This window comes from Mesoplodon densirostris, chromosome 16 (assembly GCF_025265405.1).
Source record: "Mesoplodon densirostris isolate mMesDen1 chromosome 16, mMesDen1 primary haplotype, whole genome shotgun sequence".
In the NCBI taxonomy this organism is placed as follows: domain Eukaryota; kingdom Metazoa; phylum Chordata; class Mammalia; order Artiodactyla; family Ziphiidae; genus Mesoplodon; species Mesoplodon densirostris.
This window is the reverse complement of record NC_082676.1, coordinates 19,315,430-19,341,067: the sequence shown is the minus strand read 5'-3', so window position 1 is coordinate 19,341,067 and position 25,638 is coordinate 19,315,430. Positions and strand designations below refer to the sequence as shown.

The window sequence follows — 25,638 nt, the reverse complement described above, 5'->3', positions numbered from 1 at the left end:
CCATTCCTCTCATTTATTTGTCTCTTTAGGTCTGGTCTTCATTTCGGGGGAGTTCTAGAGACTTAACTTCTGTTCACTAATTCTCTTTTTGATTATATCCAATCTAAAGTTTATCCCACCTATAATTTGTTTCAATTATTTTTGTTTTCAGGATTTCTAATTATTTTTATTTCATATTTACCTGATTTCATTTCATTTCATTTAAGACATGCTTATTTTATCATTCTTTTGTCCTTTTTAGTAGATGTTATATATATTTTTTCTCTTGAAAGTCTTTGTTCTTCAAAATGTTACCTGGGCTTCCCTGGTGGTGCAGTGGTTGGGAGTCCGCCTGCCGATGCGGGGGACACGGGTTTGTGCCCCGGTCCAGGAGGATCCTGCATGCCACGGAGCGACTGGGCCCGTGAGCCATGGCCGCTGAGCCTGCGCGTCCGGAGCCTGTGCTTCGCAACGGGAGAGGCCCGCGTACCGCAAAAAAAAAAAAAAAAAAAAAAAAATGTTACCTGAAGTGAATTCATGTACTAATTATTTTGTTGGCAGTTCTTCTAACCCATTTTCCTCATATATTTTGGAATTTGTTTGTAAACCCTTTTGAATGGGAAGTAGTTTTTGTCTGTGTATCATTTCCTTTTCCTCCTCTTTGCTCTCCACTTCTCTGCTCATTCCTCCTGTCTTGGAGCAAGTCTTCTAACCCAGCTCAGCCCACGCTAACACAGCCCCTGGCTTCAGGTTGCCCCTTCTTGCATGGAGCACTTTCATTGCTACATGTTTGGAGTACAGTGATGATTAAAGCATGAATTCATTGACTGATCTGATGCAAAGGTCTGTGAAGAGTAAGTTTTTGTCATAGAGGGTGAAGGGTGGTAACTGGTGGTTTTACTTCATGGGGGACTTTAGGTCCAGTTTATGGGAGGCTGCCACCATCATGGGGCTCTGCTGTACACCTTTCTGCTCAGCCTCCGGGGATTTCTCCTGAGAGTCTTTGCTTGCTCTTGTATCTATATTTTGCTCATTCACTTCTCGCATGTAATACTGTTACACCTTTCTACTCCATCTCTGCTCCTTCAAAAAATTTAACTCAAGCATGATGTGACTTACAGATTTTTGACAATTTAAAAAATTTGGTTAGTCAAGGGTAAAAAAGAGCACAGCTGAAATGTGTCCCTTTGATGTACCCTGTCCTTGCCCCCTTTCTAGAAACTTGGATTGGTCTGCTTGTGGTCATAGCCAGCGTTACACTACTTCTGGTCTCCTAGGTCATTGAAAGGATCAGGACTTCTGAGAGCCACAGTAACACATGGCTCCAGCTACTGAAAAGATTGTTCTGAGCGCATTCACATCTTTATATACTCATCTTGGTTTGTTCCACTTTTCCACCCAGGATTCCCATTATACAGACATCTTCTTGCAAGTGTTTCCATTCCCTTCCTCTTCCACTCTGTACCTGGTGCCCGTAGAATCTGAAATAGCAGGGAAATGACGGTCAGCTTTCTGGAACCTGTGTTTTCAACAAAACTCTCTGATCCCAGATAAACCATGGATCGAGAGGTTGCAAAAGGACTGCTTATAGTAAGTTCTCAACTGCTAAGTCCAACCCCTGCCAAGCATTATCTGGTCTTGTAACCTGGGGAAGTAGGCCTTAGTAAAAGTAAGACTCTTCAAACCAGTCTTAGCTTTATGAACAAAATTTATCATTTTTATTTTAAATGAAGTACAGCAACCTTCAGTATCACTGTTGCTATCACATTGCATTCAATCATACTAAGATATTCTCAGTGCCAAATACCCACTTCTGTTTTTACTCTCTTTAGGACCTAGGGGTTTCAAAGATGTATGTGTCTACAATCTTTTAAATGTAACCATCTGGGGATTACAGGGCTGGATTGAAGGAAAATGTCTTTGTAAAACTTTATAGTTTTGGGAAGCTCTGATTTTTGGTGAGTTTTCTTAGAAGGAGAAAATAAGACATGCTTATTTTTTTTTTAATTACATTATGAACCTGACTTCTTAGTATACAGTTCTAAATTTTTAAGTGTAAGAGCTAGAACATTAAAGCTTCTACATGATAATCATGGTAGAACATCTTCATTACCTTAGAGTAGATTTCTTAGGACACAAAATAAACACTAACAATAAGCAGTTGATACAGTGGACTTTATTAAAAATAAAAACTTATGTTCAACAGAGGACACTGCTAAGGTAATAAATATACAAGTAACAGACTCGGAGAAAACATTTGCAACATGTTTATCTGACAAAAGACTTGTATCTCAAATACACAAAGAATTCCTATCCCTCAATAATAAAAAGACAAAACATCCCCATAAAAAAGAGCAAAAGACAGACGCTTTAGAAGGTAGAGGATTGGCCAGTAAAAAAAGCACAAGAAAGAGTACTCAGCATCACCAGTTATCAGTGGAATGCAGATTTAAACCACAATAAGATACTAATTCCAGTTCTAGGTAATTCTGCAAATAAAATGAAAACATATGTCCACAAAAAGACCTATACAACAATGTTCATAATGCTATATTTATGCGAGTCCAAAACTGGAAACATCCCGGGGTCCATCATCAGAATAAACATAGTATAGTATAGTCAAACACATTAGAAATAGTCATGGAATATACCAGCAAGGTAAAAGGAGTGAACTGCTGATAGATACAACAACATGGATGAGTCTTTAAAACACATTGAGCAGCCACACATGAGAATCTAAACTTTATGATTCCACTTAAATAATATTCTAGATTAGTCAAGGCTAATCTATGATAATAGAAATCAGATTAAAAGGTCAATGGTTGCTTGGTTGGTGATCAACTGGGAAGGGTCATAAGGGAACTTTCTGGAATGACAAAAATATTCTCTAACTTGATGGGGTGTAGGTTACATGGGTTATGGATGGTCAAAATTGATCTAACTGTATACTTAAATCTGCATAACGTAAAATCTTTTTAGAAGATTTACTCAGAGTGAAAGGTTGAATAGGAAGTATTGGAAGGAAATATACTTTTATCTGAAAAGGATTTGAATCTATAAAGAACTCTACAAATCAATAATAAGACAAACATATTTAAGAATCGGCATGTATGGAAAGCTGGTTGGATTTTATTTTTAAACATAGTATAAACACGTAGGGCCAGTTTATTGTCTTTTGTTTAAATAATGTTATGTGTGGGGTTCAGATTGCTGTTCACTCTCTGGATTCTGTTTAGGGAAACTGAAGGGCACAGGGATATGCATACTTCTTAGAGGCCAGCCCTTTCCTTTTAGACCTAGACAAGGTGGCTCTTCCCATCACCCCCATCTCTGTGTCCTTATTTGAGAGAATCCTGGATCCTTGTGCCAGGAGCCTAGCCAACCTGTGAAGAAAAGTTGGTCTTGTGGTTATCCCGTGAATGACTTACTTGTTAGGTTTTCTAAACTTTGTTTCAGTGGTATGACTAAGGAATGAGCAAATGTAACCCTACTGGACTTCGAAGACTCAGACTCAGGTTTTGGTAGGCCTGTGTGTATCAGAATGATGGGAGAGAGCCCACTTCTGAGCTGGAGACTGTACTGTTGAAGATGAGCCTTTCGTGTCCCGTCTTTTGTGTATGTGGATATAAGAATGATTGTCAGGGAGATTCATTACTGACTTGAGATTTATTACTTACATGAGGAAAGTTTCTACCACACCTTTTTCTTATTTGCCCTCTTTTTTTCCTTTTTTTAAGATGTGTAATTGCCTTTTTTTTTTTTTTTTGGCTGCGTTGGGTCTTTGTTGCTGCCCACGGGCTTTTCTCTAGTTGCGGTGAGCAGGGGCTACTCTTCGTTGCGGTGCGCGGGCTTCTCATTTCAGTGGCTTCTCTTCTTGTGGAGCGTGGGCTCTAGGGCGTGCGGGCTTCAGCAGTTGTGGCGCACGGACTTAGTTGCTCTGCAGCATGTGGCATCTTCCCAGACCAGAGATCACCCCGTGTCCCCTGCATTGGCAGGCGGATTCTTAACCACTGCGCCACCAGGGAAGTCCTATTTGCCCTCTTAAATGTCAGAATGTACTTAGAAAAACCAGAGAGAAGTTTTCAGCTTCCCATTGACAGTATATAGAACTTGGATATTTCTCCTGTATCACTCAACTACTAAACCACCCACCCACAACAACAGGTAGTTACTGAGCCTCTTGTTTTGTAGCCAAACAAGCATATACAAATAGTCCACACACAGTTGTGGGAGACTGCTGATGACTCAGCGTAGCTTTCATTTCTGAATGTTAGGAACTAGAAGTAGAAGACTTTTCTTTCTTTCTTCTTCCCTTCCCTTTCTCCCTTTCTTTCTCTCCCTCTCTCTCTCTCTTCCTTGGGTCTTCTTTGCTGTGCGTGGGCTTTCTCTAGTTGCGGCGAGTGGGGGCTGCTCTTCGTTGTGGTGCACAGGCTTCTCATTGCGGTGGCTTCTCTTGTTGCAGAGCATGGGCTCTAGGCGCACAGTCTCAGTAGTTGTGGCGCGCAGGCTCAGTAGTTGTGGCTCGTGGGCTCTAGAGCACAGGCTCAGTAGTTGTGGCGCGCCGGCTTAGTTGCTCCGTGGCATGTGGGATCTTCCTGGACCAGGGCTTGAACCCACGTCCCCTGCATTGACAGGCGGGTTCTTAAGCACCGTGCCACCAGGGAAGCCCCAGAAGACATTTCTTGCTCCATGTGCCCCACACACCTGCGTGCTCAGAAGGCCAGGTACCTTGACCACAGTTCTTATGCCTTAAAGACCACATGTCTATGTCATAGGTAGAAATCACTGCAACTATCTTTGGTTGTGGGCTGCTGGAACTAAGAGCTGAGATTCTTGAGTTCTCAAATTCTGTCCCTGTGTTCGTGTCATATAGTCTGTTTCAGGCCTTGTAATATTCCCTGGCCCTTTTGGATTTCTTGGATTTTCTTTATTTTCCTTCCTTTCCTTTCTCACTTGACATTATTATCAGTCCTTGCTTGTGAATCTTTTTCCATTCAACAAGGTAACAAATCTTCTTCCATCACGGTTGATTAGATTGTCTTTCCACACCCTTTTTAAAACGTTTCATTGGCTTTAGAATCAATTTTTGAACCTGCCACTAAAAGCTCTAATGTTAAAAAAATGTCTTCCCAGTAACACTGTTTCCCTCAATCTCATTAAGAATACTTTTAAATGCAGAAGTTAGAAAATGGTGAATAATTATAGCTGTTCCTGGAAGTCATTGTGTTCCTTAGTAATTACATGTTGTTATCTTTGGTTCTGCTTCCTTGACAGTTCCATCAAGTTGTGAATGAATTGTCTTGAATTTAACGAAATTCAGTCCTAAGAGAAAACTGTTGTTGGGTCACAGATTCAGCAGCAAAGCTGTGATGCTGATGTGGGAATAGGGATGTTTATACCCTTTGTGTTGACAGAAGTTAATTTTGGGGACATGTCACTGTGGGCTTTTCTTAAGAACATAAACGTTTCATAAAATGAAAGCCAGAGGCTTTCTTAGCAATCAGACAAGAGCCAGTTCTGCTTGTCAGGGAAATGGGACAGCGTGAGTTCTCATCAGGTATATGCCTTGCTTAACTGAAGCTCAAGTTCCTTCTCTTTGGTTCAGAGCTCTGAACTTGGATATTCAGTGTCTGTCTTTACTCCACCGTCCCTAAGCAATCCACCTTTGGCGCTGGGTCTTTTGCAGGGTGAGAAAGACTGGCAGAAATATGAGACTGCTCGGCGGCTGAAGAAGTGTGTGGACAAGATCCGGAACCAGTACCGGGAAGACTGGAAGTCCAAAGAGATGAAAGTCCGGCAGAGGGCTGTAGCTCTGTACTTCATCGACAAGGTGAGAGCATCTTCCCGTCACAGTCGTCTACCATGTTCATCTTAACGAAGATGTGGGAAGCATTTACTCCTCCAGGCCCTGTGCTATAAGTACTGCTGGAGAGGCAGTGATAGCCCAGACGTCTGTGGCCCTGCTCACCTGATCTCTGGTCCAGTAAGGAAGGTAGAAGTGGAGAGAGAGGTGTTCAGTGTCTGATGCTGTCTAGATACAGTCTGCCTAATAGGAGGATCTTCATGAATCTGAATGTGCCAGAAATACTGACATTTTCACTCTTTCTGACAGTGCACCACCCCCCAAAATTTTATTTTATATCACAACCCAACACATAAATATGTTTGTGTGTAACTGAAACAAATGTTGCATAAAATAATGCTTAGCCTTTCTATGAGCAGTGAATTCTGATGTTTTTTACTCTTTCTTGTTTTTAAAAAGGATGGTTATAATCCTTAAAATTGGTTAAATAATCTGCCAATGTATCACAACTACAGTTTAGAAGTCAGTGCTTTGAAGATCAGTTTCTCAGCACTCTTTTGGAAGAAAAAGATTTCATGTTTTCCCCCGGTTTTGCACTGAGTATATTTATTTTAACACAAGTTCTTCATTGTCTTAAAAATTAAGCAAAATTACGAGACTAGCTTTTTGAGTCTGATTGCCGAGAGTTTTAAATATGTTCTTTCCTCTATCCCCATTTGAAAGGACAAGAGTAAACAGAAGCTTAGATTTCTGGGAAAGTTTAATATCCCTTGACGATCCGCACTTCATTTTATAAGGGAAGAAGCAACAATGCAGATCCGGAATTCCCAGGCCTTGCAAACTGATGCTCTGTCCCCGAAGAGAAAGGGGAGGCTTCTGATTTTGGTTTCCTACAGAGCCTATGATGTTGACGTTTCTTCATTCATGCTTATCTTTTTTTTTTTTTCCTTCTCTCATCCCTGGGCAGCTTGCTCTGCGAGCAGGCAATGAGAAGGAGGAAGGAGAAACAGCGGACACTGTGGGTTGCTGCTCACTTCGTGTGGAGCACATCAATCTGCACCCAGAGTTGGATGGTCAGGAATACGTGGTAGAGTTTGACTTCCTGGGAAAGGACTCAATCAGATACTATAACAAAGTCCCCGTTGAGAAACGAGTAAGTTAATGTGGCCTGAGCTCCCTGGCCTGTTTTTTCATTCATTCATTCAACAAGCATTTGTTGAGTGCTTTTTCTGTGCTCTGTGCTTTGCTGAACACTAGAAGAAATGGCTTGAAAGAGAGTGGAGAGGTATTGTTTGGTGTCCTGTGTACCTCCTTTTAGTCCCTGCCCCGCGCCCCTCACCCCATGCTACTTTACTGGGAATGAGGGGCCATCTCCTGTGGCAGCATTCAACAGAGAATGCTATAGAGAGTTGGCCCTCACAACGAACTGCACATTAGGTTTATCCCATCACACTGTTTTAATGATCTAACCACACTTCAGTATTCCCTGGTCATGTTGCAAATTTGTCATTTTCGTAACATTGCTCAACTTTCCCCCAACTCCTCATTCAGCAAAAACGTAGCCTTTGAGTCCCCGGATCTCTGAGCCCATAGCTGAAGAGGGTGCTGCAGCACCATGGTCCCCCAGAAGTACTGGGCTTGAACTGGAGACCTTACAGAGTGCAGTACCCCAGTAGTCCAGCCCTTCAGCAGTCTGATGTTTCATCAGTAATTAGGTTTTGCTGGCTGTGGAAATGTTTCAGATTAAACAAAGCTAAAGAGATCTGACAGTTAAATGTAATATTTGAGTTTAGGTTGGATTCCATACTGGGGAGGTAAAGAACATCATTGGGTCAACTGACAAAATTGGAACATGGACAATAGATTAGATAAAAATGTGTCAGTGTAAATTTATAAAGCTGAGACGTACTGTGTATATATAAGGGAATATCTCTATTCTTAGGAAACACACTGAAGTATTCAAGGGTAAAGGGCCATAATTATGTAAGTACCCAGAAATGGTTCCGAACGAATAATTTTGTATATATACACACATAAATGTGGAAAGGAAATGAGTGTACGTGTGCACTGCACAAATAGGAAATGAGGTAAAATATTAATGGTAGGTGAATCTGGGTAAAGGATATGGGTGTTTCTTTGTGCTCTGTGGGGTTGGTTTGTTTGTTTGCAAGTTTTAAGTTGCAGTTATTTCCAAAGTAGAGGTTTGAAAAATAATAATAATTAGGCTCTGCTTATTTCTTTTAGGTTTTTAAGAACTTACAACTATTTATGGAGAACAAACAGCCTGAGGATGATCTTTTTGATAGACTAAATGTGAGTGGGCAAACTGCACTGGGTTGAAGAGGGGTCCAGCCAGAGCCTCCCAAGCTCCTAAAGGAGAGGTTTGCCTGGGAGTGACTGGGGCTCTCCCCTCGGCCTGTCCTGGGGCACCCTGTATACCCTCCCTTCCTCAGGCACACAGCAAATCCATGGCCGAAGCCCTGGGATGGGGTGGATGAACCCTGCCTGTTATCCTCTGGCTCCTGCAGAGCCTTCCCTTGGCTGGATGCTCAGCCACCTGTGCTAGAGACCCAAGACCTGTCCCTGAAATCTTATTGGGGAAGATCTTAATAGGGAAGGATACAGTTGCTTTATTGGCCTGCTTAAGATTGAAGTGTGCTTCTTTGGGAGGTACATGCAACTCTGTATTCTGGAATTATTCTCCCATTTCCTAGCTTCCCACTGGCAGGACAGTAAACTTGGCAAGGTGTAATTGCACTGGCATAAATGTCCTGGAGCTTGCCAGAAGGGCCAGGGTGGTATGTATGGCTTTTACCTAAATCCCAACATCCTCTTCGTTGCTTTGTCTCCTCCAGACCGGTATTCTAAATAAACATCTTCAGGATCTCATGGAGGGCTTGACGGCGAAGGTGTTCCGTACATACAATGCCTCCATCACGCTACAGCAGCAGCTAAAGGAACTCACAGCTCGTAAGTACTGCCTGACCAGATAGGGCCCGTGGCCTTACCGATGATGACCACTATCCTTACTCAGCTAAGTCCTAGATCTGTTCTACTTTTCCTCAACATTGTGACTGGAAACTTTTTCCCTCCATACCCTCTAATAGAGGCTAAGGCTTAGATGTATAAACAGATGAGTGCTGTTTCCCCTATTCCTACTCTAGCTTCTAGAATAGTTTTATGAAATGCTGACAGGGGCTTTCTGTCTGCTCTAAAAATGCCTGCATTTTGTGTTTTATATCTATGTTATTTAAAAGCTCATAGAATGAAGATAAAGTGCTATGATATTCTGTTAAATTGGAGAGAGTAAGGTTGTCATGGTTACTAAAACAGCATAGGAGCAAATCCTTTCCCTGAGGTTTCTTTTCTTCCCTCTAAGAGTAGGTAGTATTCGGGACTTCGCTGGTGGTCCAGTGGTTAAGAATCCACCTTCCAATGCAGGGCATGTGGGTTCGATCCCTGGTCGGGGAACTAAGATCCCACATACTGCAGGGCAACTAAGCCCGCGTGCTCTAGAGCCCACGCACCACAACTAGAGAGCCCACATGCTGCAACTACTAAGCCCACGTGCTGCCACAAAAGATCCTGCATGTCACAATGAAGATCCTGCATGCTGCAACTAAGACCCGACACAGCCAAATAAATAGATAACTAGCAGATGATTCTCTTGACTCTCAGATTTTGACCTTGTGCCTTGGGGGAGCCTGAATTGATCATCTGAGTGAGATGAGGACCAGTAAAACCTTTATGTGAGGATAAAGCACTGGGGAAGGGACATTGTGTGTTCTCTCTTCTTATACAGATGGACTCTTATTACCATGTTTCTTTCTTTACAGCTGATGAGAACATCCCAGCAAAGATACTATCTTATAACCGTGCCAACCGAGCCGTTGCAATTCTTTGTAACCATCAGAGGGCACCACCAAAAACTTTTGAGAAGTCCATGATGAACTTGCAATCTAAGGTATTTTGGATGTGGATGGTGGGGTAGCAAAATGAAGAGAAGCATGTCTGCTATGGGCATTTATACTCCACCCTTCTAGGCTGGGATATCAGAAAGGCTCATGCTAAATAAATGGAAATTTGGTAGTAGCTATTGCTGATCAAGATACTGAATATCAGGTACTCGTTGTCCAGCAAGTCTTTATTCTGTGTTGAGAAGGTAAATTTGATGTACCCTCTTTGAAATACTGCTAATTATTGTCCTTATACATGAGGATAATGGATATATAGTCTTCACAATTCCTTTCCACAGCCCAGAAATACAACTATTTCCAAATTAGATTGTTTTAAATTGAAGATGATGAAACAATATTTAATTTCCCCCTAATCCTAGCACAACTATTTTTATTTCTACACATTCTGTATGAATCATATTTTTATATAGCTCATCATCAAACATCTGTTGAATACAGGCTGTGTGCCAGAGCTGCTGCCCTAGAGGGAGAGGGTGATGTGCAAACAACTAGATGCTGTTCCTCTTCCATGTGCCTCTCTCCTTCCTCCAGCTCTGCCTGGTACTGAGCTTTTAAGTGGCAAGGCACTTAACATTTGATTATGTGCATTTCTGTGTTACCAATGGCTACATAACTAATCCATTCTAATGCATTAATCCACAATGAGAATTTGTAGATATTTCACTACAAAGCAGACACATGGGTTACAAAGTAAACCAATTATCTTGAAATATGTTTACCAAAAAGTCTGATACAGTAATAATGTCCTTCCTTATTAATTTATTAAGTTAGATCTTAGGTGGGTCTGATAATTACTGTAAATGTCAAGGTAGTCATGAATATAAATGATACTTTGATTTCTGCAGCAATATGAAAATAAATGAACTAGCTATGGGTGATAAAGTCATAGATACTACTGATATTACTGTGTTTAATTGCCCACACTCATAACTGAACAAGAAATGATGAGTTTCAACTAGAGGTTAATTAAACTACAGATTGATTCTTTTCCATCTGCGTCCACAGAATACTGTACTTGGACAACTGGAGTTTAAAAACTACTGCTGTAGAGTGAGGCTGCATACATGTTCTCAGGCCCAGGGTGTTTTCTTTTCCTTCTGTTGAAATTTCTTCCAGATAGATACCCAGGTGTAGAACATATGGGTCAGAAGACACACACAACCTGCAGTTCATGCTACAGATGCCATCTGGCTTTCCTGAAGGGATGCACACATCCACAGTAAATAAATGTGTGTCCATAGACATCTCAAATCCTTGGATCATGTGACTGGCAGGCAAAGAACCTGTACAGACTGCCCATCTTAGCAGCTCTGTTAATGGCAGTCATCTGGTGCCGTTTACTCTCCTCATGCTATCATTCCAAGCCAGAAGTAAAAGCATGACTATTCAGGTGGTATTTACCTAATTCAGGAGACCCCTCCCTGGAGCATGAGGAGGCCTTTTGTTGGTCTCACTCTGGAACCACTGTTTGGGCACCCAGGCTGCCTGCCAGACGAGCCCTCTAAGCACAGGAACCATCTCCTGTGTGCCCACAAAGCAAACACATGCCCCTGTTTGCCAAGTGAATCAATGGAGTCTTTGATGCTTTGAGAGAATTCGACATAGCCTGCCAATTTAGCATTCACAGAAATGGTTAAAAGATTGTGGTTTGTTGCATTTCTGGCCTAAGAATCTGGCTAGTGGTGTCTGTGATGCTTTTGTGTCAGTTCCTTCAGCTTGACTTTGGACAACATAGATGTTGGAAGTAAGCCATTCATAGTAAAACACATTTAATGATTCTCTCACAATGGTGACCTCTGTTTCCAGTCTTAGGCTGTGCATGTAAATCTAACAGACAATTCCAGGCTGAGAGCAACAGCTCAGTGTGTATGAGTCAGGCATGTATTTACTCAGCAGAGGTTCCCTTGACCTTACAGGTTAGCAAGGTAGTAACAGGTCAGGGGCTCTCCTGCTCCCAGCAGCGTGAGCTCACTGCTTTGGGGCTCTAACTCCACAGTGTTGCTTAAGTAAGAAGAACTTAAGGCTTCCCTGGTGGCGCAGTGGTTGAGAGTCTGCCTGCCGATGCAGGGGACACGGGTTCGTGCCCCGGTCCAGGAAGATCCCACAGGCCGCTGGGTCAGTGAGCCATGGCCGCTGAGCCTGCGCGTCCGGAGCCTGTGCTCCACAACGGGAGAGGCCACAACAGTGAGATGCATGTGTACCGCAAAAAAAAAGAAGAACTTAGAACTGGTTCTTTGAAGCAAGAAAGACTGGAACTGCCTTTGTCTCTTCCTTTAAAGACTGGGTCTCCATGAGATTTCATTTGGAAAAAGAGCTCCACAGCTAAAAAGTTTTCAAATCTGCTTTGGGTGACGACCATTTTAATTTCCTTCCCATCTCAGTTTTCTCTCCTTTTAAAAACAGAATGCCAAAGCCAGGCTGTGCCGTGTATTGGCTTGGAACAGACTAAGCTGAGCTGTTTGGCTTCCTGGGTACCCTTTTTTTTTTTTTTTTTTTTTTAATTTATTTATTTATTTTTTTTGCGGTATGTGGGCCTCTCACTGTTGTGGCCTCTCCCGTTGTGGAGCACAGGCTCCGGACACGCAGGCTCAGTGGCCATGGCTCATGGGCCCAGCCGCTCCACGGCATGTGGGATCTTCCCGGACCGGGGCACGAACCCGTGTCCCCTGCATCGGCAGGCGGACTCTCAACCACTGCGCCACCAGGGAAGCCCCCTGGGTACCTTTTAATTGCCATTTTCTGGTCCCTAGGATATTCTCTTCAGTGCATCCTTCTTTCTTGAGAAGTTGGCAGCTCCTTCCCAGAGTGCTGGTAGAATCTGAGGAATGAGCTGCGCTCAGAAGATGCAAGGACCCAATCTCAGCTTCATAAAGAGTATCTCCTGCAGTAGTATTTTTAGAATGGAAGCGACAGCCTGGCACAAGAGCCATTTGATAAACAGCTCTCACCTGTAGCCCTCCTCTCCCAGTATCTAAAACCAAAGTGTTCTCTGACTGAAAGATTAGCACCCACATTCCCAGTCCCAGTGGGTTCTTTTCCCTGAGCTTCTGGATTAATGGGGGCCCTGGGTCACTGCCTATAAAACCCTCATTTCTTCAAGGGTGACTGAAGAACGTAAATGGCCAAGCAGCATTTGAATTCAGCACCCGCTGCACATCTACTCTGTGCCTTCATGAAGCCACCCCTAGTTGTTTTGACCTGGCACACCACCAAGACAGCCTGCCTGGTGTAGACAACTTCTAGGTTTCATCTTCTCTTGAGGAGCCCTCCTTTGTGTTCTCTGGGCTTACTTTATTCCTAAATCTTACTGTTCTTCCCCACCCAGATTGATGCCAAGAAGGAACAGCTAGCAGATGCCCGGAGAGACCTGAAAAGTGCTAAGGCTGATGCCAAGGTCCTTAAGGATGCAAAAACCAAGAAGTACGTGCCTGGTGTGATACAAAGCTGGGGGTTGGTTGTGAGAGAAAAAGGGGCGGAGCATCAGCCAGAGGCCCTAGCCTTTCTAGGGTTTCTGAGTGATGTCTTATAGAAATCTCTGTACCTGGGGCTTTTCTGCTTTTACTGCCCCTGGATGGCACCATGGGGTTGCAGTGCTCTTGTCCAGAGGCCAGGCCTGGCTCTTGATGACTTCCTTTCTTCCAGGGTGGTAGAGTCAAAGAAGAAGGCTGTGCAGAGACTGGAGGAGCAGTTGATGAAGCTTGAAGTACAAGCCACAGACCGAGAGGAGAATAAACAAATTGCTTTGGGAACCTCCAAACTCAATTATCTGGACCCAAGGATCTCTGTGGCTTGGTAAGCACTGCACCCTTGAACTCCACCTGCTGGCTTGAGAAGGGTGATGGGGGTTCCAAGAGCATTGTCAGCTTTCACATGCAGTTCCTACGCTGCACACTTAGAGTCCTCTGGGAAACTTCTGTCTTCTGCTGTGCCCACTACAAATGCACTGGAACATCCTGGACGGTCCTAAATGGTCAACACTGTTACACCATCTTGGAGTGTGTTTATGTCTGTTAATGCAGGTATGGTCCCTACCCCTAATGGAACTTTAGGACAAGAATGGAGACTCTTAGTCCTTATTGAAGGAAAAATACAAAAGAGCCCACCCATCTACCTACACTTTAACTTTTCAATAAAAAAAAAATTTTTTTTTTTACAAGTGAAGGAAGTAAGGTATGGACAAGGAGGGAAAAAAAATGAGAATACAGATCTGAGAAACCTATGCAAAGAGTTTGCACTACTGTTTGCTTGTTTCCCTGGACCACTCCCCCACCCCAGCCCCAACATCCAAAATAAATGGCTTTTTTGGAAGATGCTTATTAGTTAACTTGAGTTATTAGTTTCTGGGCCTAGGAGGAGCAGTCATCTCCTGTGGCCCTTGGGCCAGGGGTTCCAGCGAGCTCTTGTACCCTTTCTACTCTTTTTGCCCTGTTTGGTGCTGGAGGTTTGGTTAGCTTGACAGGCAATAGACTGCAGTGGTTAAGAGCATGGACTCTGGAGCCAGATGGCTTGGGTTCACTTTTCAGCTCCATGCTAACTAGCTGCATGAGAATGAAAGCAAATTACCTAACTTCTCTGCCTTAGTTTTTCATCTGTACCTTTTTCATTTGTACATCTATAATAGCATCTACTTTAGAAGTCTTTGTCAAGATTAAATGAGTTGAGCACATGAAGCTCTAAGAAAACATGTCTGGTACCTTATTAACTCTCATTCTCACCAGACGGATGTGAAGGAGAAGGCACATCCAAGCCTCAGCCTTGGGTCTGGCCCATTGTTCCCTGAGGCACACTAATCCCCGTTCTTTCTCCCTTGTCTGCAGGTGCAAGAAGTGGGGGGTCCCAATTGAGAAAATTTACAACAAAACCCAGCGGGAGAAGTTTGCCTGGGCCATCGACATGGCTGACGAGGACTACGAGTTCTAGCCAGTCTTGATGGGCAGGGTTCTGTGAAAAGGAACAGTGTGGTTTGGGGCAGATGGATAAACTGTGAGCCTCGACTGCCCTCGCACCTGAGGGAAAGAGGCAGCAAGTCTTAACAAAGCAACATCTTTGAGAAAAGATAAACCTGGAAATATTATAAGGGAGAGCTGAGCCAGTTGTCCTATGGACAACTTATTTAAAAATATTTCAGATATCAAAATTCTAGCTGTATGATTTGTTTTGAATTTTGTTTTTATTTTCAAGGGGTCAAGTGGATGGGAATTTGTCAGAGTTGCCAGGCAAATTCACTGTTTCACTGAAACATTTGGATTCTCTTAGCTACTGTATATGAAGTCCGATTATATTGGTGCGTTTTTACAGTTAGGGTTTTGCAATAACTTCTATATTTTAATAGAAATGAGTTCCTAAACTCCCCTCTCCCCCATTTCAGGAATTTAAAATTAAGTAGAACAAAAACCCAGCGCACCTGTTAGAGTTGTCACTATCTATTGTCATGGGAATCAGTTTTCATTAAACTTGAAGCAGTCGTGACATCGGCAGTGTTTTGGTTCAGACACCTGTTCACAGAAAAGCATGATGGGAAAATATTTCCTGACTTGAGTGTTCCTTTTTAAATGTGAATTTTTATTTCTTTTTAATTATTTTAAAATATTTAAACCTTTTTCTTGATCTTAAAGATCGTGTAGATTGGGGCTGGGGAGGGATGAGAGGGGCTGAGCGAGTCTAAGGATAATGAAATAATCAGTGACTGAAACCATTTTCCCATCATCCTTTGTTCTGAACATTCTCTGTGCCCTTCCAGATACCCATCGTTTTCATTTTAAACCCCAGTCTTTCACTTGAAAGATTTTATTGTATAAAAAGTTCCACAGGTAAAAAATTTAGAGGAAAATGAGTATTTGGTCCAAAAAAGGAAAAATAATCAAGATTTTAGGGCTTTTATTTTTTCTTTTGTAATTGTGTAAAAAATGGAAAAAAAAACACATAAAAAGCAGAATTTTAATGTGAAGACATTTTTTGCTATAATCATTAGTTTTAGAGGCATTGTTAGTTTAGCGTGTGTGCAGAGTCCATTTCCCACATCTTTCCTCAAGTATCTTCTATTTTTATCATGAATTCCCTTTTAATCAACTGTAGGTTATTTAAAATAAATTCCTACAACTTAACGGAAACTTGGTGTCTGCCTCTTTGTTACCCAGGGCCCCAGGCCAGAGTGGAGCTCTGGGGCTGGGACTTGGAGTGGGATGTGGTCTGCCTGCTCCGGTGGTGCCTTCCTCCCCAGGAGCTGGGGCTGGGCCAGGCCTGGAAGGGGCTGCATCTGTCCTGCTGCCGTGGGTGTGGGTCAAAGAGGAGGGAGCCAGAGTCCACATCCTTAGAAAAAGGCAGGCCCAGGAAGTGAGGGCGAGTACAGAAAATCTACAAGAACAGGTGGGGTGCAAGAACTATATTTGGAGCATAGGGTAGGTTTATTGAGCAAGATGGAGCAAGTGTATTCAGGAGGCAGATTTTGGAACACTTTCCATGTGTGCTGGCAAGAAGCAGTAGGAGCTTCCTTGGGTTTGCTTATGTGGCTAAGGTTACTGTTAGGATGGCAGGAATGAAGGGTACGAAGCCAGTCAGAACACTGGGTCCCAGAAGCTCTCTCCCAGATGGAATGCAGACTTCTTTTGTTGACTGAGTGGTCTGTGACCCCTTCTCTGTGCTCTAGTACCTGAGCTGGCCAGGGTCCCTACAATAATTGTTTTTCCATTCATCCTAGGTTACAGCTAAGTCTGGAATTAGGTTGAAAGGTGAGGTCTCCTGGTCAAATGGAGCAGGGGGGCAGGAAGGCTAAAGTGGTCAGAACGGGTCCCTTAGCTAGCCAGCAGGCACAGGTATACTCTGGGAGGAGAGCCATCTCCCTGACGGTTTCTGAACTTCCTGGGGCTGGGCCCACTGCAGAGAATCCTGAGGGGTCCTTGGCAGCCTGTATGTCACTGGCCAGTGAGGGCAGCATTCACCCCAGGAAATAAAGGAGGTTATGTAGCCACCATTGCTTAGGAGCAAGAGATTGCAGCCAGGCATTTTTGAATTCTATGGTTCTGGGGTAGCTAGACCACTGAATGTAAGGAATAGTAACAAGAGAGGCTCGTCCAGTGCCTTATCAATACACTTCAGCAGGACCTGCCACAACCAGAGGACAAACCTTGGACCACAACTCGAAACCGGGGACAGGCGGCCTTACAGGCAGATTTTACTGATGAGCACAAACTTGTGCCCACCTTTCCTGGCAAGGACCTACCTTCTGCTGAGGGCAGGTGCAGGGCAACTAGATACTGGTCAAGAATGGTTGTGAAGGACATCCTGAGTGGTGGCAACAAGGCTGGGAGAGCAAGCCAGAGAATGGAAAGCTGACCTGGCCACTGCGATAAGGGAAGAGTCTAGACAGGTAGGTGAGGGCCAGGTATGAAGGGCCCCAAAGGATGCTTGAACACGGAGTCAGGAGACCCACCCCTTCCTATTCATCTGGCAGGTAGGTTCCCTCCTCCCACTTCCAGCCTCGTCTGGGAGCAGAGGCCAGATGTGCAGGGTCTGACCCACTCCCTCCTGTCAGGCTCCTCCATGATGCTGGAGTCCCGCTGTGGGCAAAGGGGGGCCGCTTCCACACGCTACCCCAGCCAGATATCTGGGTGCTTGCTTGCCTCCGCCCTCACACGCCACGCCACGTCTCGTCAGCCCGTCCGCTCTCCCTGTCGAGTCTACCTCAGGGCTCTCCCACATTAAAAAAAAAAAAAAAAAAAACGAGAAAAGAAACCACAACTCCCAACCCCTTCCAGCCACCACCCCCTCCCTCTCTCTGTTTCACAAGCCCCTGGAATGAGTCATCTCCACCACCCGGTCACTCCCCCACCCACTGCAACTAGCTTCTGCCCCATCTTGCCTCCAGTTCCCCCTCCACTCGGACCACAATCACCCATGAATGAGCGACCAAACCACTACATGGGCTCGGCTTCTGCATCTTATTTAAACTTACTGTGGCACTGGACACTTGACCACTTTTTTTTAATTACTATTGATACCTTACATATCGTAAGTCCACCCATTCCAACTGTACAATGATTTTTAGTAACCTGAGTGGTGTAGCCATCACCATAAATCAGTTTTAGAACTTCTTCCCCCCAGTAAGATCCCTCATGCCCATGTACAGTTAATCCCCATTCCCACCTCCAGCCTCCACTAATCTACTTTATAGATCTGTGTTTCCTGGACATCTCACATAAATGGAATCATACAACGGGTGACCACTCCCTTAAAGCTCTTCTCCCGGGTTTCCATGGTGCCATCCTCTCCTGATTTTACCCCTCCCTCTCAGGCTGTTGCTTCTGTTTCCTCCTGTATCAGGTCCTTAACTGCTGTGGTTCTCTTCTCAGCCTAGCTGATTTCATTCACACTTGAACATGATGACCTCCACATCTGTACCTCCAGCCTAGACCCCCTTCCTGAGCTCCAGACACATACTGCACTGCCAACTACGTCTCAGTGGGGATGTCCGTGTTCAATCTCAAGTCTGTAGAACCGAGCTCAGTACCTACCACTCCAAGCCCACTGCGCTTGGTTTCACATCTCAGGGAAAGGCACCACCAGCCACTCTGTCCCCCAGCTGGAACCTAGGGCAGGCGTCATCCTTTACATCTTTCTCTCACTTCCACAACCAGTAAATCACCAACTCTGATATCACCTCCTAAATACCACATACACCAAATATAGGTATTTCCTCCACAGAAAACTTAAAAAAAATTTTTTTTTTCTTCTGAGAAAAGAGTTTACTTATATTTCAGTCCTTACAAAATCCCTCATATATTGCGTTATTCTCTCAACTGTTTCGAACCAAAAAGCACTTTTTGGAGAAAACACATTATCCTGAAATGACCTCAGTCAAGCTAGTTTTGGATGATTATAAGTAGTCCCTTGACAAAACCAGTAAACAAGGAGGCAAAGAAATTTACCACAGACTCGGTAATTATTTCTCACAATCCCAAGTATTACATGTAAACAGGCCTCTTCAAGATCACTTTAAATAGCAAAACGGTGTTGATTTTTTCAGGTTTGAAAATGGTACTGCAGTTATGTATGTATGTTTTTAAAGAGTCTTTTAGAAAAACACTGAAACATTTATAGATAACATTATAGAGCTAAGATTTGTGTCAAAATTATATGGAAGGGGTTAGTGGGTAGAGTCTGGCACACAACAAGAGTGGCCACCAGTTCATAATTAAAGCTGGCTGATGCTATCCTGTCTCCATTTCACTATGCTATCCTGTCTCCATTTATATACATTTGAAATTTTCTGTAACATTTTTAAAGCAATACAGTTTAAGTGGTGATTATGTAGATCATTAATATATATCTATGGGAGAAATGAAAAGAAACCTGTTTTAATGTTATACAAAAAGGTAATTATGCTTAGGTTAAAATTTCTAGTGATAGTATCACATACTGATTCAAAAAGTATTTTCTCTGCAACAACACAGATGAATCTCAAAAACATTATGCTGAACATAGACCCAAGGGTACATACTCTATGATTCCATTCACATGAAATTTTAGAACTCATATAACTAATCTGTAGTGACAGAAAGTTGACAGTGATTGCCGGCTGGGGGCAGGGGAGATTGACTGTAAAAGGACACCCAAACACTTTGGGGTGATGGAAATGTTCTATGACTTAACTGGGTGGAGGTCACATGAGGGTATACGTTTGTCAAAGCTCACCAAACTTTACACTTAAAATGGGTACATTTTAGTTTGTGTAAGTTATTCCTTAATAGAGCTGATTTTTCAAAAGTGCTCTTTCTCGACTGAGAAAGAAGATGACGTGCTTTCAGAAATTATACTAGATGACTCAAAAAGTGCTTTAGGGCTTCCCTGGTGGCGCAGTGGTTGAGAGTCCGCCTGCCGATGCAGGGGACACGGGTTCGTGCCCTGGTCCGGGAAGATCCCACATGCCGCGGAGCGGCTGGGCCCGCGAGCCATGGCCGCGGAGCCTGTGTGTCCGGAGCCTGTGCTCCGCAACGGGAGAGGCCACAGCAGTGAGAGGCCCGCGTACAGCAAAAAAAAAAAAAAAAAAAAAAAAAAAAAAAAAAAAAAGGTGGCTTTAATGGCGACAACTATATAGAAGTCAAAGATTCATGTAAAGAGGAACTTCCGTGGTGGCTCAGTGGTTAAGAATCTGCCTGCCAATGCAGGGGATACAGGTTCGAGCCCTGGTCCGGGAGGATCCCACATGCCGTGAAGCAGCTAAGCCCATGCGCCACAACTACTGAAGCCCGTGCGCCTAGAGCCCGTGCTCCACAAGAGAAGCCACCGCAATGAGAAGCCTGCACAATGCAATGAAGACTAGCCCCCACTCGCCACAACTACAGAAAACCCACGCGCAGCAATGAAGACCCAACACAGCCAAAAATGAAATAAATAAAATAAATAAATTTAAAAGATAAATAACTAAAATATGTAACTAAATAAACTTACATGTGGACATCTGAATCATGCATCTCTAAAAGTATTTATCAATACATTTTAGTTGCAAAAACAGCCACAAAACATCTGGAATGACCTTATTGTGAAAACAGGTGATTGACTGTCTTATATTTGGAGCTGCCATACCTTCAGGCATACCCCTCACTTTGCTCTGTCCCCACAGCCACCAACAGGTCTAGTAAGGTCAGCTGTCCCTTCCCGGTGCTCCAGGGGCCCTTATCACACTAAATTGTCATTACTCTCTCCACTACTGGGGTGGGAACTCGGTCTGATTCATTCTGCTATCTCAATGCTATAGAGGAGGCATCAGGAGTGTTTGGTGGAAGAAGGGAAGAAAAGGTGGAAAAACAGCAGGTCCGGCCTGGCCTGTGCCAGCGGCTAGCAAGGGCACTCCCCTTCTCTGCCTGCAGCCAAGCAATTACAGTATCCCTGCCACCTCCCTGAAGAAGGGACATCTGGAGTCCAGCTCTCCTGCCTCAACATCTGGGTCCCATTAAAGGAGCCCAGCAGCAAAGGGGAAGCAGGGTCTGCAGAGAGAGCAGAGTCCCGGCCTGGTCTCCCCCTGAGGGACAGAAAACACGGGCTCTGGAGCAGCTGAGGGTACCTCCCAGGTGAGCAGGAGAATAAGACAGAAAAAGTGTGAGGCCCAATGACTAAGGTAGAGCCAATGGATGGATACTGGGGACGAGAGCTCAAAAGACAAGACCGCAGATTGTGGGATGGAGTTCAAAGTGCACTAAGGTAAATGCTTATTAAGTACCAGCTGTATGCTTACGGGCAGGCTGCTGACTCAAACGCTTGAGAAGGGTTGGTCAGACATCTAACATAATAAACTACTGAGTAAAAATTTTAAAAAGTTTAAAGAAAAGGGATAAAGTTTCATGTGTGGATCAGATTTGATGCTGCAAGTCTATAAATCTGCCTACCTTCAACTGTGGAACGGGCTTCACTAAGCTATATTTTTACACCTTCTATATTCACTCGAGGTCATTACTAGGAACAATGAAAACTGTGTCGGCATTTGCTGTTAACCTGCTGAGAACATTCTCCACTATTTCAATCAAGTAAGTGTCCACTTGAGAAACTTCTTTTATAATTTAAACCCAGGAAAATTTTTCTCCCCCAAGGAATCAATTACCAGAATAGAAAGAGTTTTTGCTTTGGCTACCAGGTAGCTCAGCCAACATTCGATTCTCAATCACAGCCGCCACATTAACCCATATGAACCAAATTACATTCCTCCTTTGGATAACAGCATATCCCATTTCTACAGTACAAGATTTTTGCCTTTTAAGAAATGTTTCGAGTACTTAAAAGACTAGAAAGGAGACATTTGTGATGGGCACCGTGATGTGCCACTCAGATTCCCCTTCAAGGAAGCATTTGTTTCCGGGAAACCTGTCAGCTCCCTAAGACCACCGTGGCTGCAGACAGCTGTCTGGCCGAGGCTGTGCTCTTCCGAAGACAGCCCACGTTCAATGGCTTATTGAGGTGCTGCAACAGAGCTCCCTGGGGGGGCTGGCTGAGGCTGTCACCAGGCCTGAATCACAGCTTAACTTCTCCCTGCGTCCCCTCCTGTTTCCTTCCCTCCCTTCCACAGTGTTGATCCCAAGGGCACTCCCTAAAACATGTTCTGCACACTAACCTCTGTCACAAAGCCTGTTTCCCAAAGAACCGAGCCTGTAACAGTATTTAACCAAATAACTGAAAATAGAAAACACATCAGGTATGGGTATTAAGGAAGGGGTAAGAAAACACAATAAAATGTTCATACCTACATGGAAGGCAACATAGCACGGACTCTGGATGGGTTTGAATCCCATCTCTGCCACCTCTTAGCTATGTGTCCACGAGCATGCCTCTTAATCTCTCCATGCCTCAATTTTTTTTCTGTGAAATGGGGATAATGAGAGAACTTATCTCAGTGCTGTAATAAAGAGTAAATGAGCCAATGGGGGTAAAGCAGTTATACTACATGCCAAGTACTGTTCTAAGTGTTTGCTAAATAAAGACCTGTGGGGTCAGGCCCACAAGGCCAAAGGGGCAACTCGGCTGGGACTCCCCCCCAAACTCCAGGCACAGGTACTGGCGTAGCCAGAGCATGCTGAAGCATGAGTGTTGACAGAAATAGGCCCAAGCCGGGCTAGCTTTGGTGATGTCATCTGTGTGGGCCTTGCGTGGGTGCTGGGCTGCTCCCTCCCAGCCAGTGCAGCTGCAGGCACTGCCAGTAACACCCACGTACCCATATATATGCTGAGCTGGGGGAAGCCCATACCAGTCACACCCTCTGTGCACCCTGCTTTTCCTGAATCTACTTTGGTGGAGGGAGGCACCTGAGGCCTGGGATGCTGGCTCAGAAGTCCCAGGAAAAAATGGGGCCCTGTTTCCTGATTAAGATCCTGGCAGCAGACTGAAAACTTGAGATCCTGTTGGCAGGGATTTCTGGAGCCCCCGGAGGCCCGGACCCAGAGGCAAAAGTAAAAGCAAAAGCAAGGAAGCATGGCCTACATGTCGGGAAGCTCTCAGAAAATGGAAAAATGGAGATTTTTAAAAAGCATCACCACCCACACAGGCTGCCCAAGTTGGCCCAAGAAGTAAATGAGGGCTGCAGCACTTAGGAGGCCTCCTGGAAAAACGGATTAGATCAGATAAGCAGGGAGGGGCCCAGTCAGCCCCAACCTGTCTTCCTGGCCTCATCACCTCCCGTGTTCCCTCTCATTTAGTAAACTCTAGCCTTCTTTCTATTCCTAAACTTACTAAGCTCTTTCTGGTCTCAGGGCCTTTGTATATGCTGTTACCTCTGCCTGGAAAGTACTTTCCTCCAACCCACCTCTAATAATTCACCCAGCCATCTCCTCACATCCTTTAGGCCTCTGCTGATGTCTTCCTTGCCTACTAGATCTCAAGTAAGTCTCCCTAATGTTTTAGCTCATAGCCCTCTGTTCTTTTTCTCCATAGCCTCCATGGTAATTGTCCCTACATAACAAAGTGTTTGTCTAATGTCTGTGAATTCCCGGGGCGCTGGTGCTGAGTTTCTCTTGTTCTCCTGACTCATGGTTCCGACACCTAGCACAGCAGACAGGGGCAAGCACCACTTCAAGCCCCAGCAAGCCAAAGCCACAGGCTGTGAGCACTCAAGTTCTGCACTCAGGTTTCCTGTGCCCGGGGCCAGCCACTCCCAGAGCCAGCCACGCCCAGGGCCTCCCCTCACCCTTGCTGATTAGCCAGCTAGCGTCCGTGTCCACTGTCCACTGACCACCAGCACCTACTGAAGCCAGTGGCTTTCCTGTGAGGCAGAAAATGTATGGCGTCAGACAGATTTGGGTTCAAATCCCCACTTGTTAGTTATGTGGCCTTGGGGCAAGCTGTAGAACTTCTCTGAATCTCAGTTTCTCATCAGTAAATTGGGAACAATCATCCCTGATTAGAGTAATTATGAGGATCAGGTGTGACAACATGTTGTAAACCTTGTAATGCTGGGCCGGGCATTGGGTCAACTTTCATTCCCTCCCTCCTACTTTAAAGGCCTGTCACTAGGTGGCAGTCCATCTCAGCCACTCCACCTCCCCTTGGGTGGCTGAAGCCTACTAGCACAAACACCTCAACTGCAGGCTGAATTCTCAGCTCCTTGGGGGTTGCACTTGAGGGGATCAAAACACACACACACACACACACATGCTACCACTATAGCAAGACAAAGTCAGAGGTAGCCCCAGACACTAGTCACCACCCAGATGTGTGGAAAGCCCAAGCACACACTTACATGTACTCACACATTCCTGGAAGCCTGGATCTTTCTCTAGCATCAGCTGGGTGCTGTGCTGAGCCTCTTACCTCTGACGTGTAGTACGTTGTCCTGCTCTGTCTGGCTCTGCCTGGCTCAACATCCGTCAGACAGGCTCCACTGTGACCGCAGGTGTCTTTAGTTTGGGCGGTGTTCTGTGACAGGGGCAGCTAGATTGCAGGGGTGAGTCTAGGGAGTGGCTGCTGGAAGACAAAGAGTGGGAATTATTCAAATAACCAACAAAAGGCCTTGTGGCTAGAGAATGGGGTGAAGGGGAGGTGGTGAGAGATGAAATGGGTGAGAAAGGGGCCAGACCACGTAAGACCTGCTGGGCCAGGTAGGGAAAGTGGATTTTGTGTGCCATGGGAAGTTATGAATGGTTTGAGGCTGGAGGTGGGGAATCATGATTTAATTTCATTTTAAAGACTAGAGAATAGAGAATAGATGCAGGCAAGACCAAGGAGGCTAAAGAGTCTGTTTGAGAGAAGATGGGCCTTGGGCTCGTGGGTGGAGCGGAGATATCCCAAGGTAGAGTGAACTGGACTTGATGGATTGCTGTGGAGTTCAGGCAGAGAGAGGAATCAAGGGTATCTCCAATGGTTTTGGCCCAAGCATCTTAGAGGAGTTTAATGCCACGTTCTGAGAATGTGAAGCCTGTGGGAGAAGCAATTTGAAGAGGAAGGTGAGATGTCTGTGTTACGTGGGGACGTGAAGCAGGTAGTTGGATGCGGGGGAGATACAGCTTTGGCACTAGGGTGCCTGGGTTTGGCGGGGGAGGGGTGACGGGGGGTGACGCCATGGGAAGGGTCAGGTCGCCTTGGGAACTGACTCAGGACCCACCGCAGAGGAAGAGAAGCTTCTGGAGGTCGAAAGGCAGCGGCCAGAGAGGGAGAAGGAAAACAAGGGGAGTCGGGCCGGGAAAACCAAAGCTCCGGAGAGCATCTGTAGGAGGGGCGCAGTGAGGTAGGGCCTGAGCCCGCGTCCTGCCGCGTGGAGACGCGGCGTGCGGTGAGGAGGACACTGGTCCAGGCAAGGGACAGAGGAGAAGACCACTGGAGGGCTTGCAGTGGATGCTCAGGCCTGGGGGACTACTCCGAATAACGGGACACCTCAAGGCCACACTGGTCCCTGGGCCGGGACAAACGTGGGTCCAACAATCTTAGGAGCTGCCCGCGGGCCGGCCCTGGGCGACCAGAGGGGAAAGACGGGACAGGCCGGCTGTCCATCAGAGCCTGCCGACCAATCCGCAGGAGGCCCCGCCCCCGCCCCTCCCCAGAGAGGGAGCGCGGAGGACCCGCCTCCGCCGCCGCCGCCACCGCCACCGCGGGTGTGAGGCGAAGCGGCCTGGCCTGGTTCCCTCCGCCGGGCAGCCCGCCCAGGTACTGGGTTTGGCTGGCGGGCCCGGGGGGCGCTCCGCACCCTCACCTCTCCTCCCGGTCGCTGCGCGGGCGGCGCTCCGGAAGCGGGCTTGAGGGAACTGCTGCGGCCGGGCCTGTGCGGGACAGTGGGCTGGGCAGCCGGCGTGTGCGACTGACGGGGCCGGCCGTGGCCGCCAGGCTGTGTCCGGGGCCGCGTGAGGTAGCTCTGCGGGACGGAGGGACTGACAGGTCGACCGCGGGCGGCGCGCGCGCCCCTAGCCG

General features: G+C 45.5%; 1 protein-coding gene and 1 long non-coding RNA gene across 2 annotated transcripts in view; one reads left to right on the top strand and one right to left on the bottom strand.

Moving 5' to 3' along the window:
- The window catches only part of TOP1 (DNA topoisomerase I), an 84,481-nt gene extending 68,620 nt beyond the window's left edge, over nucleotides 1–15,861 (top strand). The window contains exons 14-21 of the mRNA XM_060078657.1: nucleotides 5,666–5,809; nucleotides 6,750–6,935; nucleotides 8,027–8,095; nucleotides 8,638–8,752; nucleotides 9,619–9,746; nucleotides 13,085–13,179; nucleotides 13,402–13,551; nucleotides 14,577–15,861. Coding sequence (XP_059934640.1) covers nucleotides 5,666–5,809; nucleotides 6,750–6,935; nucleotides 8,027–8,095; nucleotides 8,638–8,752; nucleotides 9,619–9,746; nucleotides 13,085–13,179; nucleotides 13,402–13,551; nucleotides 14,577–14,679 — 990 coding nt within the window. The 3' untranslated portion in view covers nucleotides 14,680–15,861. The remainder of the gene's footprint in view (nucleotides 1–5,665; nucleotides 5,810–6,749; nucleotides 6,936–8,026; nucleotides 8,096–8,637; nucleotides 8,753–9,618; nucleotides 9,747–13,084; nucleotides 13,180–13,401; nucleotides 13,552–14,576) is intronic.
- Nucleotides 509–25,627, bottom strand: LOC132476604 (uncharacterized). The gene is made up of 4 exons (XR_009530156.1): nucleotides 25,424–25,627; nucleotides 24,049–24,201; nucleotides 21,989–22,104; nucleotides 509–1,460 (listed from the first exon to the last, which is right to left on the bottom strand). It is a non-coding gene; the product is annotated as an uncharacterized LOC132476604 (long non-coding RNA).
- Between the last annotated feature and the right edge of the window lie 11 nt (nucleotides 25,628–25,638).